Consider the following 14,382-nt stretch of genomic DNA (forward strand, 5'->3'; position numbering starts at 1 on the left):
GGATATTTTACAATCCACCTATCAAGGAGAAGATAAGGTAAAGATGGTAAGACTACAAGCTCTCATATCTGAATTTGATTGCATTAAGATGAAAGAGGCCGAAACTGTTGAAGAGTTTTTCAATCATATTCTTGCGATGTCAATAGTTTGAGAACAAATGGAGAATAATTGAGTGATCAAAGAGTTGTTGAAAAGTTTCTTAGAAGCATGCTAAGAAAGTTTGAGTATATTGTTGTTGCAATTGAAGAATAAAAAGATTTATCTACACTATTAATAAGTAGCTTGATGGGTTCTCTCCAATCCCATGAGCTTAGATTGAAGCAATTTGATATTAATCCCGAGGAAACATTTTAGATGCAAATTTTATTCAGAGGCGGTTCTCATGGAAGACATGGTGGTCGTGGCAGACGAGGAGGTGGAAGAAACTATGATAATAGAAATGATATGAATTCTGAAAATCAACAAGAAAGCTCTTATTCATCTCGAGGAAGAGAAGGTGGAAGAGGAAAAGGCTTTGGCAGAAATCAAGGAAATGGTCGTGGTAATTTTTCTCACATTCAATGTTTTAATTGCAAAAAGGTACGGTCATTTTCAAGTAGATTGTTGGGCACTGAAAAATGGAGATAGAAATTCTACCATGATGCATAAAGAGGAGAAAAATGATGAAAAAGTGTTATATTTCTTTCATGTAGTGCTCAAGACGATGTTATAAAGTCTACATGGTATCTTGATAGTGGTTGTAGTAAACACATTACAGGAAATAAAAGTATATTTGTTACTTTGGATGAATATCTCCAAAGTGAAGTGAAAACTGGTGATAATATCAGATTGCAGATCAAAGACCGAGGTGATATTCTCGTTAAGACGAAGAAAGGCACAAAACGAGTTGTTGATGTATTATATGTTCCAGGTTTGAAGCATAATTTTTTTAGTATTGGCCAACTGCTTCAGCGAGGTCTAAGAGTTTCATTTGAAGGTGGTGTGTGTGCCATCAAAGATTAGACTGGCGTTCTTATTGCCAAGGTAAAGATAACTGCTAATAAGATGTTTCCTCTTAAATTTACATATGGTCAAATCTCTTGTTTTAGCAGCATATTGAAGGATCCATCTTGGCTTTGGAATTTTCTATATGGTCACTTGAATTTCGGATCACTATCGTATTTGTGCAAAAACCATATGATGGCAGGCATTCAAAATATCAACCATGAGACAAATATTTGTGAAGTGTATATACTTGCAAAACATCACCAAGATCCTTTTCCAACTGGTAAAGCTTTGAGAGCCTCCAAACCTCTTGAGTTGATTCATACAAATTTGTGTGTACAATATCAAATGGAGGTAACCGATATTTTATAACCTTCATTGATGATTTCAGTAGAAAGTTGTGGATTTATCTTTTGAAAGAAAAAAGTGAACCATTTGATTGTTTTAAATCTTTCAAAGCTTTAGCTGAGAATCAAAGTGGCCATAAGGTAAAAACTTTGAGATCTAACTGTGGTGGAGAATATAAAGTTTTTGATAAATCTTTTAAGGAACAAGGTATTCATCATCAATAGACAGCTCGAATGACTCCACAACAGAATGGAGTTGCAGAAAGAAAGAATAGAACAATCATGGAGATGACAAGAAGTATGCTAAAAGCAAAAAAGATGCCAAATGATTTTTGGGTAGATGTTGTTGCATATACTGCTTATATTTTGAATTGAGTTCCTACAAAAACTGTTCCAGGTTTGACTCCTTATGAAGCATGGTGTGGTAAGAAACCATGTGTTTGCCACTTGAGAGTTTTTGGGAGTATAACTTTTTCTCGTATACCAGTTAAGCTAAGAGGCAAATTAGATGATAAACCAAAAAAATGTATTATGGTAGGCTATAGTGAAAATTATAAAGCTTATCGGTTGTATAATCCTTTGTCGAAAAAGATTATTATCAGTCGGGATGTGATTTTTAATGAAGATGAATCCTGGAACTGGAATGTCGTTGGAGAAGCAAAAAGTCCATATCATGTTTGCATGGACGAGAATAGAGATGCTCAAGACTCAGAACAAGTAGAGATTCAGGCAGTGGCGTCATCTTCTTCTACATCGTCATCTTCCACAAGTGATGATTATATGTCACCAAGGAGAATATGAAATATTCAAGAAATTTATAATGCTACTAGCAAAATTGATTATACTGTTGCTGATTTTGCATTATTTTTCGGTGTTGATCCTTAAATTTTGATGAGGCGGTCCAGGATGACAAATAGAAGATTGCAATGGATCAAGAAATTGATGCAATAAAAATAAATGAAACATGGGAGTTGATGGATCTTCCAGTAAACAAATAAGTTCTTGGAGTAAAATGAGTATACAGAACAAAACTGAAGTCAAATGACGAAGTTGAAAAATACAAGGTAAAACTTGTTGTAAAAGGCTACAAGCAGGAATATGGTGTGAATATGAAGAGATCTTTACTCCTGTGACAAGAATTGAAACAGTTCAATGGATTTTGTCTTTGATTGCTCAAAATGAGTGGAAAGTTTATCAAATGGATGTAAAATCCGCTTTTTTTGAATGGACACTTGAAGGAAGAGATATTCGTTGAACAACCTTTGGGTTATGTGAAAAAAGGAGAAGAAGATAAAGTGTACAAGTTGAAAAAGGCCTTATATGGATTGAAGCAAGCTCCACGAGCTTGATATAGTCGCATTGAAAATTTCTTTATAAAGACATGTTTTCGAAGGTGTCCATATGAGCATGCACTCTATGTCAAAGAAGATAAGTATGGCAAATTTTTTATTGTTTCATTATCTGTCGATGATTTTCTTTTTACTGGAAATGATAAACTGTTGTGTGATGATTTTAAGGATTCCATGAAAAGAGAATTTGAGATGAGTGATATGAGTCTCATCCATTATTTTTTGGGAATTGAAGTCAATGAAAAAGATTGAGAGATTGTCATCTCACAACAAAAGTATGCTTGTGATTAGCTGAAAAAAATCAGAATGGAAAATACTTTTCCTTGTAACACGCCCATGGATGTAAATTTGAAATTAAGCAAGAATTATATTGGAGAAGATGTTGATCCAAGCTTATATCGAAGCTTAGTTGGAAGCTTGATGTACTTGACTGCAACAAGATCTGAGATTCTATTTGTTGTAAGTATGTTAATGCAGATTCATGTCAAGCCCGAAAAGATGTCATTGAGAAGCGGGTAAGGAGTGTTTCATTACATTCTTGGCTCTATTAATTTTGGAATTTATTACAAGAAAATTCCAAAATCAGTGTTAATTAGTTTTTGTGATAGTGATTGGGGTGGTAATGTTGATGATCATAAAAGCACACCTGGTTATGTTTTTAGCATTGGTTCGGGTATTTTTTCATGGACTTCAAAGAAACAACCTATTTACTCTTTCTACCACCGAAGCAAAATACATCTCTTTATCTGCAACTGGATGTCAAGCTTTATGGCTTAGATGGATGTTGAAAGAATTGAAGTGTATGAAAAAAAGTTAGACTACTTTATATTGTGACAGTGATTCTGCCATTGCATTATCAAAAAATCCAATCTTCCATGGAAGAAGCAAGCATATTAGAATCAATTATCATTTTATCTGAGACTTGGTTAAAGATGGAGAAATGATGGTGAAGCATTGCAAGACTCAAGACCAGGTGGCAGATATTTTTACAAAGGCACTAAAGTTTGACTTATTTGTTAAGTTCAGAGAAAAGCTTGGAGTTGCTCAAGTCTAGATTAAGGGAGGATGATAGAATTAATGTAGACTTATATTCAAGGTGCATGAATTACATTTATTTAGATATATGGATAGTTGAATACATGAATTACAAGATACATTGATGAATGTTCATGTATTGGTGAAAAGTCACATGTATTTGCATTTATCATTGATGTCTTTTGATGTATTTTCTTACTAGTATAAATATGTATAGGATTTGTCATTTGTAAGCAAGCCAAGAAAATAAAGTAATATTCAAGTTCTAGTTTCTCCAATATTGTGTGAGTAAGAGAACAATCTTCTTTTCTTATCTATTGAGTTGTATTGTGAGGGCCTACTTCGTTTCCAATATAATCGACCGCCTTTGATTGGGATGTTGACAGAGCCCCTCCTCTTCTCCAATCGCCTGCCTTTGATTAGGTCGATCAGTTATGTTTTTGATCTATCATATTCACCCTAACAAGATATAAGAACATCCATCCATCCATAGAAGGTAAGACTTTTATCCAAACACCAGAGAAATTCTTTCGTCAAACTCCACTATTGGTTGCTGAGTTAAAAGAAAAATCCAAAATGAAGCCTTGTCCATAGAATCCATCATCTATTTAATAACCGAAATTAGACAAAATACAAAATTACAAAATGTGTGAGATACTATAAATTGAGAATCATATATTGGAAGAAAATTCCAATTATTGTACGTAATAGTTCTGTTTGCATTGCGGCATTAGAGTTAAGAGTAAGAGCAAACACACAAACACGATAAGACTTGAGAATAAAAACCAGTGGGTAAGAAGCGAGTGGTTTGTTTCCCAATACTTTGGGCTCATAATTTATTAAATTTGACAAATACCCAAAAACCAAGCGAACTATATTCGGAGAAAGGGCCCCACATTTCCCATGTCTACCCTCACTCCTCACTAAATACATCCCTCATCAACAAGGGCAATCCAGTCATTTTTCATAACATCCCCACCCCACTCGCCACTATGGTATAAGCTCAAAACCCACCCATGTTTGTAGACATTAGTTTGTCAATCATTAGCCTGAGGTTTTGGTCATTTTGGATTCCATAGGCCATAAAACCAAAACCCATCTCTATAAATCACAAACACCCTCAGCCTTTTCCTTTACCTTAATTTCACCAAAAAAAAAACAGTTACATAGAACAAGAAAAATGTGTGCCGGAAAAAGTTGGACGACGGCGGCGGCGAGTATTGGGGCGGTGGAGGCGTTGAAAGACCAAGGGCATTTGTGGAGGCTGAATAATTATGGTGTGAGGGCATTTTCGTCTCATCCCAACAAACTTTCTTCTTCTTCTTCTTCTTCAGCTTCTGTTATGGCGGATTCTAGTGAAGTTAAAAGGGAATTAGATCATAACAAAGCCAAACAATCTGAAGAGTCTCTTAGAACTGTTATGTACTTAAGCTGTTGGGGTCCTTATTGATTTATATTATTCATCTAATTAATAACCGTCACCATTTAGTTTTGAGTTTTAGTAGGAAGTGATGAACAAATTTAAGGTAGAGGTTTGAATCTTTTATTTCATAGTCGAGATTGTATGTTTTATATAAGTTGAATTATACTCATATGTTGACCAAAAATGAATTAATTTCATATGTATCATTTTTGTAGATTTTATTTCATTCATTTAGATTATTAATCAAATAACTACGATGAGTTAATATGTCATCCAATTTAATTTAGACTATGGTGTATAGAGAAACTACTTTTGATTGTAATTTGATTCTTAGATTATAGGTAGCTAAAAATGGGGAGGAAAAAATTTAGGTGTTGCTTAGGTTGCACTTATTTTTGTGTCGTCCAAATAATTGTTCAATAAAAATTTGTCGTGTGGCAAATATTTTTTTTTAATAAAGTAAAGGAATAGATGAATTAGATATAACCTAGATTATATCTAATGATTAATAATAATAAGTCACATCAATATGACCTAAAGTGATAAAGTGAAGAAGAAAAATGGATGATAATTGTTCTCGATTAATATCGTCATACTTCTAAATTTTAAGAATGAAAAGGTTATGAATCTATTAGGTTTTACAACTTAAATATGGTGAGATCAAATTACCTTAGCCTACCTAATAGTAATAAGTAGAATTAAATTTGCATTATTTCAAACTAGTCAAAAAGTTAATAAGGTTGAGTGCAGTGTTAGAACAAGGTAAGTCAAATCTTATACTTCAATATTGGACTAGGAGAAAGAAACACAGTACCTAATTTGACCAATAATGAACGAGAGTAATTAAATTATGAAAAATACTTAGATACATTTCGAGTTATACCTATCTTTATATATTTCAAAAATTCTCTAATCATAATTTACCATGTGGCTTATTCTCTGATCTTTTTTCTTCAAACATTTAATTATTATTTTTATGTGTGATGAGAATAGGATGCACAAGCATAGATGCATTTTGGGATGCACCCAAGTATTGCTCTTAAATTAAAAATATTTAAATATTATCGTAGTACCATATTTGTATGTACGGTGTCTAATTAGCTAGCTAAATACTCGAACAACTTTGAAAGGACTCTGGTTTCAAAGATATCACATTAAATGTATAATTCAACTACCTTGTACAACAGCCATATCTAAAACGATTTGGTAGAAGAAGTGGATACTTAGTAAGAGCGAAAATTTCTAGTACTTATTATTTACGTTCATAATTTGATACATTATCAAAAGCTATATTAATTTATTTATTATTTATTTTATATGTCCCACAATTCTAATCAAGTATGAAAAAATTTCCATAAAACGATTAAGTACTGAAAAAAATTTCCCTCAGTAGGATGGTGTTGTGACGTTGCATGTATATCCTACATGATTCTTCTTTTAATTAGAAATTTAATCTGTAAATTTCTGAATTGGTGTCTGATAAATTATAAAGCTACAAAAAAAAAATGTACGACGACTTCTTGAATTTTGGAAAAAATACATTTTTACCTAAATTTTAAATTTAATTTCTAGTTGGTCCATAGGTGTTTAATGATAATACTTTTAATATTTATGTTTTAAGTTTGGTTTGAATTTTAGTTATCATTTTTCAAAATATTACTATTTTATTTTTAAGATTTGAACTTTATTTCAATTTGATCTATATGTTTCAATATTTGTATTTTTAATTTTGATTTTCTACTAAGTATTCACTTTCCATCTTAATGTATATTAGTTAATTTAAAAGTTTTTTAAAAAATTAATAGGATTATAATGAATCTAGAATTATAATGAATCAAGTCTCACTATTTTTCATCACTATTAAATTTAAATTTGAAATTCCAGTTCATAATTATCTTAAATAAATTAATAGACAATAACACCAAAGAATGAAGTAGGTAATTAGTAAAAAAAAATCAAATTTACAAGTGTAAATCTTGGACCTAGAGAAGTATTAAAACAAAACTCAAATCTCAAAGGTAAAATAATTACATTTTGAAATCTATGAATTAAATTGAAATTAAACTCAAAACTTAAGAACTAAATGTGTAGTATTTCAAAACTTAGAGAACAAATAAAAACTAGATCCAAATTTCATAGATCAAGAAAGTATTTTTTTCCCCTTAAATTTTTAAGTTTATGTTTAATAAAAAAAAATTCTTTCAATTTTATGTTCGATAGACTCTAAACTTTTAATTTTATATCTACTAAATCATTAGAAGAATATATCAAATACAAAATTAAACACTGCTCAAAGTTTTAGATATGAAAATTAAAAGACTTTTTTTTTCCAATTACTTTGAACTATGCTTAATTAGATCAAATACTAACATGTGTAAAAAAAAAAAAAAGCCAAATTTGACAATCTCTTCCAATTTGACTGGGTTGAGTTATAAAGTTTTGAACTCAGAAACCCCCGAAACATCTCATTATTAAAATTACACCCTTGTACAAAAATAAAGCACTTTTGTTAGAGCATGGGTTGGAAATTTGGAGATGGGTCCAATTCCAAGTTCATCTCCCTTATCTTAAAGTCCTTTCATTTTTCATGGAATAATAAAGACAATAAATAATGTCCTATTATTATCCCTACTTCTATATACGACAAAAAACACTTCATTATTATTCTGGCTTACTATAAATTGGCTGGCCCCCATTACATTGATTGACAACCACTAAAGTTGTTTTTAATTACTTTATTTGAGCCCTTTCATTCCTACTTTTTCATTTTTTTCCTACAAATTAACTATACTCTATAATTAGTTTTGTGGACAATTATACTTCTTAATTATATAATTACCGAAAAGTAAAATCTAGTCCAATTCAGAATCTCATTCTCATCTCAAGCCACCAAAAGCCAAAATGTCCTTCTCGTCCTCCATTATCCACCTTAGGAAATGGACAACCAAGGGCATTTAAGTCATTATCTGTACACACCAAGCAAAACCACAGGCATGAGCTTCCGGGTTTTCCTAAATTCCATCGGCCAATCAATCAATATTATCCCAATATTATTCCTTTGTGTTTCTACCAACCAAATCCTCGTTAAATTAATATTACGAAATCGATAATTAAATTATTTTAAAAAATTAAAAAGAATTGAGAATCAATCTACAGATTTACGTGATTTATTAACGAAAATAATTTTATTAGAGGAAATGTTACAAAATACATAATAAAATGGCAACACTAGATTTAAAGAGTTTATATAATGTACTTCTCTAAATCTAGAGTCATAATAGTAAATAATCATAAATATTCGTAAATAATTATAAATAATTAAATGTATCATATATATATATATATATATATTCACCAAATTGTAAGTAACTCCTGTATTGAGTAATTCGAAACAATTCAAGTACTCCAACAACAATAATTAGGGGTATTCATGGGTTTGGTTGGGTTGTGTTGAAAGACTTTTTATACCCAATCCAATTGTTCGAGTTGTAAATTTTTTCAACCCAAATAATCCTTATTAAAAAAAATGAACTCAATCCAACTCAACCATGAAATATTTTGGTTTGGTTGGTTTAGGTTAATCAAGTCATTTATTTAAAATTTTATTCTAAAAAGAACCAAAACGTAAACATGTAAAAATATAATTTAATTATTTTTACATATTGAATTAAGATCAACAACTCAATTTCAATTTATATATTGAAAATTTTATTTCTAAAGTGCAAAGAAACTACTTTTTAGAATTGTTGAAGAATAAATTATTCAAAAAATATTGGAATTAAATAAAATTAAAATTAATACATGTATAAATAATTGTGTTATAAGTAATAAAAATATATATTTTAAAGTTGATAATAAATTCGGGTTGGTTTAGGTTGATTTGGATTATATTATGAGAACCTATGAACCAACTCGACCCATAAAATTTTCATTTATTTGAATTCAACCCAATTCAAATGAGTTGATAACGTAACCCAAACCGGATGGATTGGATAGGGTTATCGGTTTTTTCGATCATAGAGTTTTTTTAACACCCCTACCAATAATAAAGGAAAAATCCCACCTATTATTCTCAAACACACTAAAGTTTTTTTCATGTTGGGATTTATCTCAAATTTCAGCCAAACATGGAGATCTTAGATAGGCATTTGAAATTAATTTTCCTTCTATAAACAATAATTGATGAGTATGATTTTCCTCTAATATAAATTATCCCATCAAAAGTTTTATCTAAACCACATGCCAATTTTAGAATGATCCAATGGATTAAAACAACATAACACTAACTAGAAGCTCAAATATTTGAATCCTCACATTTACACGTTATTGAACTAAAGAAACTATCCACTAATTATATGAATGATACATTTTGTTGAAAATTTAAACAAAATCCCACATTAACTATATAAAAGAAAAGTTGATGAGTACATAAAGTGAAATCATGATTAAAATTTATGTACACGATATTAAATTATTGTAGAGATATTTGAAGGGTTATTGGGAGTTGTATCGATTTAAACCCTAAACTAATAATTGTATCAATTTAAACTTCAAACTTTCATGAGTGTATCAATTTAAACCTCAAACTGATAATTGTATCTATTTAACCCTTAAACTTAAATCCTCAATATGTTTTATTTGGATATACTTATAAAAGTTTAGATCTAAATTCATATACTTATGAAAGTTTAAGCTTTATAAATTGATATACTTGTGAAAGTTCAATGCTTTAATTGATACAATTACTAGTTTAAGGTTTAAATTGATACAACCCTCAAAATTTAGGATTTAAATTGATACAATTATTAGTTTATAATTTAAATTGATATCATTCTAAAGTGGATATAAATTGGTATTTGTCCTAATTTGTTTTTTTAACTTTTTTTTTTTTCAACTAATCACTGAATAAACAAAAGAGCAATTTGTTGGTTGTTGGGTTATCCTTTTCATTTGAACTGTTTTTAAAACAGTTCTTTAAATTATTAATTGCTTAGTCTACTTTGCATAAAGTTGATTATTTAAATTTGGAACTATTTTAAAATTATTATGCGTGCATATTATCCTACGATCTTTAATTCGTGTGATGTGATATTATATATATTCATAAACCCGAAATCAAATCTTTGAAAAGCAAGACTTTTCTTTACTTATTAAGAAATCGAAGAATGGTTTCATAACCATTTTATTTTTTATTTTATGTTTGTAAAAAATTAAGTTTATATAAACACTATTTTTTCTACTTTTTTTATTGCCTACTCTATGAAAACATTTTTCAAAAATTGAAAACTTATTTTATCAAAAAGAATTTGCGAAGTCTATTTTCAAAAACAGAAAATAAAAAACAATACGATTATCAAACAAAATCTAAATAATAGAGATACAAGAATTTGATCCATAAATACGTAAATGAGTGATAATTGAATAAGATCCATAGGTAAAATTAGAAACAAATCTTAAAAAATTTATATTCAAAATTGAAATAGATAATACCATAACATGGTAAAATTATAGAAGGATTCGATACAAGATCTCATGTATATTAAAAGATTAAAAAGTTTGTTAATAAAAAACCATTTATGAACATATAAATGTGATTTTGGGATCCTTATAAAATAATGTTTAAAATGATCTAACATTGGTAGAGAATATAATTGGGAGTATGCGGTTCTTATTACATAACAGTAATAACACATTTAAATAATTTCTAATAATCTTTTGTCTGCCATCTTGAAAGTTCTATTCATCTTAAAAAAATAAGGAAAGTTTATTTCAAAAAGTAAAGAGTGGAGAGTATATGAAGATTTGAGATCTTTGATTCTCAAATATAAAATACTAACAATAATAATCAGATTCAATCTGTTTAGTTAAAGAGTTGAAGCTATTAATAATTAATTAGTGTCCTTATAATTAAATGGGATTATCAATCTCAATAGAAGACACCTCATTACCCTATATATTATATGAGATATGTACTCATATAATTAGTCTATTCTTTAACCTAGCTGCTACACTTATATATTTTAATAGGAAAATAATTAATTTGATTTGAAAGGGTAATTATTTTAGATTAAGTTGAGAAGATATATATCTTATCTTTATTAAACTCTTTGGCAAAGGACCACAATTGAAATGGACCCTGAAAGAGACAAATTTTGTTAAGTGTTGGAAAAAGGGAGGAAAAAGAGATTGAGCCCACCACAAGTAATTAAAGGATTGAAAAAGAAAGCCAATTAGGCCTTTTTAATTCAATAAATTAATATTATTATTATTATTTTTTAAAATATGGATTTATTAAATGAATAATTCCTCCACCTTTTTTTATTTTCTTTTCTATTGGTGCATTTTGATGAAGTTTAATTATAACATTTGTTACTTTTTCTTTAATGAAATTTGTTATTGTTTTATAATCTAGTTTTCAAAATGGGAGTTGTTATTACTTTCCAACCTAACAAATTTATGAATTTATGATTTTTCAAAACAATTTTGATAAAAAGATATTTTAAAAGTAGGTATTCAAAAATATTTTTGAGACAATATGACCATAGTAAAGTTCAAATTAATGTTTTATTTATTTATTTATTTATTGCTCTTTTAAGTTTAGGAGTGAAGATTTCTAAATCTATAATATCTCACGATTGAAGACATGTTTTAAATAGTTAAACTATAGTCAAAATGATAAAATGTTTCATATTTAACATATTGTTCTTGCTATTTACACTAACAAATTTTTTTGACTTCCAATTGATGTGAAACTTTGTCCATGGTTAATTATCTCTATTCTGTATTTCTCAAAATGAAGAATGATTATTTAGTTGAAAATTTGTTTTATTTATTTATAGAGCATAGTGTTTATTAGAATAGGGATATACCATCATATTGTGAGATAACAAAAGATTGACCTAAGTTTTTTCATATATAATCCTTGACAAGTCTACACTAGACTTTGATTTATCAAACCTTCTATGTACTATATTATCAATGTAACAATAACTCAATTCTATATCGTCATATTTTTAAGACTTACCATTTTTTTTTGTTCCATGAACAATTAATCTAATACCACAAACTACAACATTAAACATCACTACATTTGAAGAAAAAAAAATCTAAGTTTTATTCTAAACTTGGTTGTATCAACTTTAACCTAAAACATTTAATTTCATCAAATAATTGCACCTCAAATTTGGATACGTTACCATTTCAAATATCATTAGAAGGATTCTTTTAACCCTTCAATCAATTATATAAGACAGGGACAATACAAAATTCATAAAAATTTAAAGAAAACCTAACATTTTTTTTTTTTTTGAAATTTATGAATTTTGTGAATTATTCGAAATTATTGTTGTGCCTTTTTTTTTAATTGAAATTAATGAACTTGAGGAGATTTTTACTTGTCTTTTATGCTCAATTTAGTGGACTAAATAACACTTGAAGGTAAAAACTAACCCATATTTAAGTTGTCTATTCTAATCAAAATTGAAGGTTAGAATTTCAAATTAGCATAAAATTTGGTATATTTCAAAGATCGTGTTGTTTGTTGGAAGTCTAATTATCTTAATTGGATGTCCTTTATTCTTAATGATTATCTTTATTATAGTTAGTTTTTGTTTTAAAGAAGTTTCTTTAGAAAAAAAAAACATATATTTCGAGGAATGAGTTTGTTCCTCACACTAGTCCACGTAAAAACCATCTTTTCGTCAACCTGGCAAAAAGTGCTCTTTAAATCAACAAATTAAAACAAACGTGGAAATAACAAAAAAGAAAGTAAAAAAGGAACAAAACAAAAAACAAAAAATAAAAGTCATGGAGGCACGGGATGCCCATCCCTTGTCACGTGACACCCTTGCTAGAAAATTTAGTCTCTATACAACCTTAGGGATGGGGAAAAAAAAAATTCCAATTTTAATTTTAAAATAACCGTACAAATACATTACACGTGCCCCCCCTTTCTCTGTCCCTTCACTAAAAATTAAAATCACCACGTCACGACAAAAAAATTCTCCCTCGGGGACTGAGTTGCAATAAAGTCACTTAATGGGACCCACCGCTCAAAAATGTCGCCACCTGATTGGTTGGTTACGGATTAGTCATCTGACATCGTATGGATAAGTGACACGTAAACCCTATCTTTTGGTCGGATTAAATTACTAATCAAATGCAAATTATCTCGGTTAATGTCAGAGATTAACGCCTTTAGTTAGTTAACGCTGTTAAATCAAACGGAGGTTAAACCGGCGGTTTTGTGGACTATGTTACGGGTTTAGAGATTGAACCAACCGGCTCCGTCTATAAATATGACTGCGATTTTTCCTTTTTTCAATCAACGCAATATCGGTGAACGAGTTGAGTGAGTGAGTAAGCGACTCAGTTGCGAAGGATTTTCTTTCTTTGAGAACTTTGTAAGAGCTTGAGGTTGAAGATGAGTTACCTGAACAGAGTTGGAATGGCAGCGAGCGTGGCGGTGGTTCAAGGTCACACGGAGATCGGACACAAGTGGAAATCTGGACTCAAGTCTCTTCGACAAGGTCGGAGACTTTTGTCTTCCGGTGAAAATTCGGCGGATCTCCGACCACTATCCAGTTTGGTTGGATCGGAAGGTCCGGGAAGTGTCCAGAGCTGCGACGTTGACGAGAGGATGGCGCAAACGGAGGATTCTCTCCGGAGAGTTATGTACTTGAACTGTTGGGGCCAAGGGTAATTTGGCTTCGAGGTTACTTCCGGTGATATATAACGAGATCTGATCGCCGATCTTTGATCGGCGATCAGATTCGGAGCTACTCGAGCGAGTTGAAATTCAAGTTATTTGATCTGGAATTGACGAGATGAAGATTGAGGAATTGATCGATAAACTTGAAAATTCTCTGGGAAGATCGCTATGTAGCTTTGAGATAATTGTACAGAAAAAGAGAGATGAATCGGTTTCTTTGAATAATAGAAAATCTTGAACCTGTTTCCTTTGCATAATTTGAAGTTTATGTGCAATTAATCGATGTTAAAATTAAACTAAACTGAAGCAATTTGTGGGTAACGAAAAAGAAGAGATTCAGATCTGTGCAACTAACTAGCTTTGATGAATCGAATCAAAAGCTTGTTTGGGTTTGAACAATTTGAGATCTTTCACAGTAAACAGGAAATTTCAGAAACTAGAAATCAAGAAAAAAACATGTTGGAATCTGCAGGAGAAGTTCAAGCAAAAAAGATGACAAAGAGACAACTTATCAGATTCAGTTTCTGTTTTTTT

The 14,382-nt window shown here is 29.9% G+C and overlaps 1 protein-coding gene across 1 annotated transcript; it reads left to right on the forward strand.

Moving 5' to 3' along the window:
- Nucleotides 1-13,445: 13,445 nt before the first annotated feature.
- On the forward strand, nt 13,446-13,872 carry LOC150036334 (uncharacterized). The gene has a single exon (XM_090313487.1). The coding sequence runs from the start codon at nt 13,561-13,563 to the stop codon at nt 13,837-13,839; it is 279 nt and encodes a 92-aa protein (XP_090169613.1). The 5' UTR covers nt 13,446-13,560; the 3' UTR covers nt 13,840-13,872.
- Nucleotides 13,873-14,382: the final 510 nt, after the last annotated feature.

Source organism: Benincasa hispida, chromosome 5 (genome assembly GCF_027475165.1).
Source record: "Benincasa hispida cultivar pf3 chromosome 5, pf3_genome.v1.1, whole genome shotgun sequence".
Taxonomy (NCBI): Eukaryota; Viridiplantae; Streptophyta; class Magnoliopsida; order Cucurbitales; family Cucurbitaceae; genus Benincasa; species Benincasa hispida.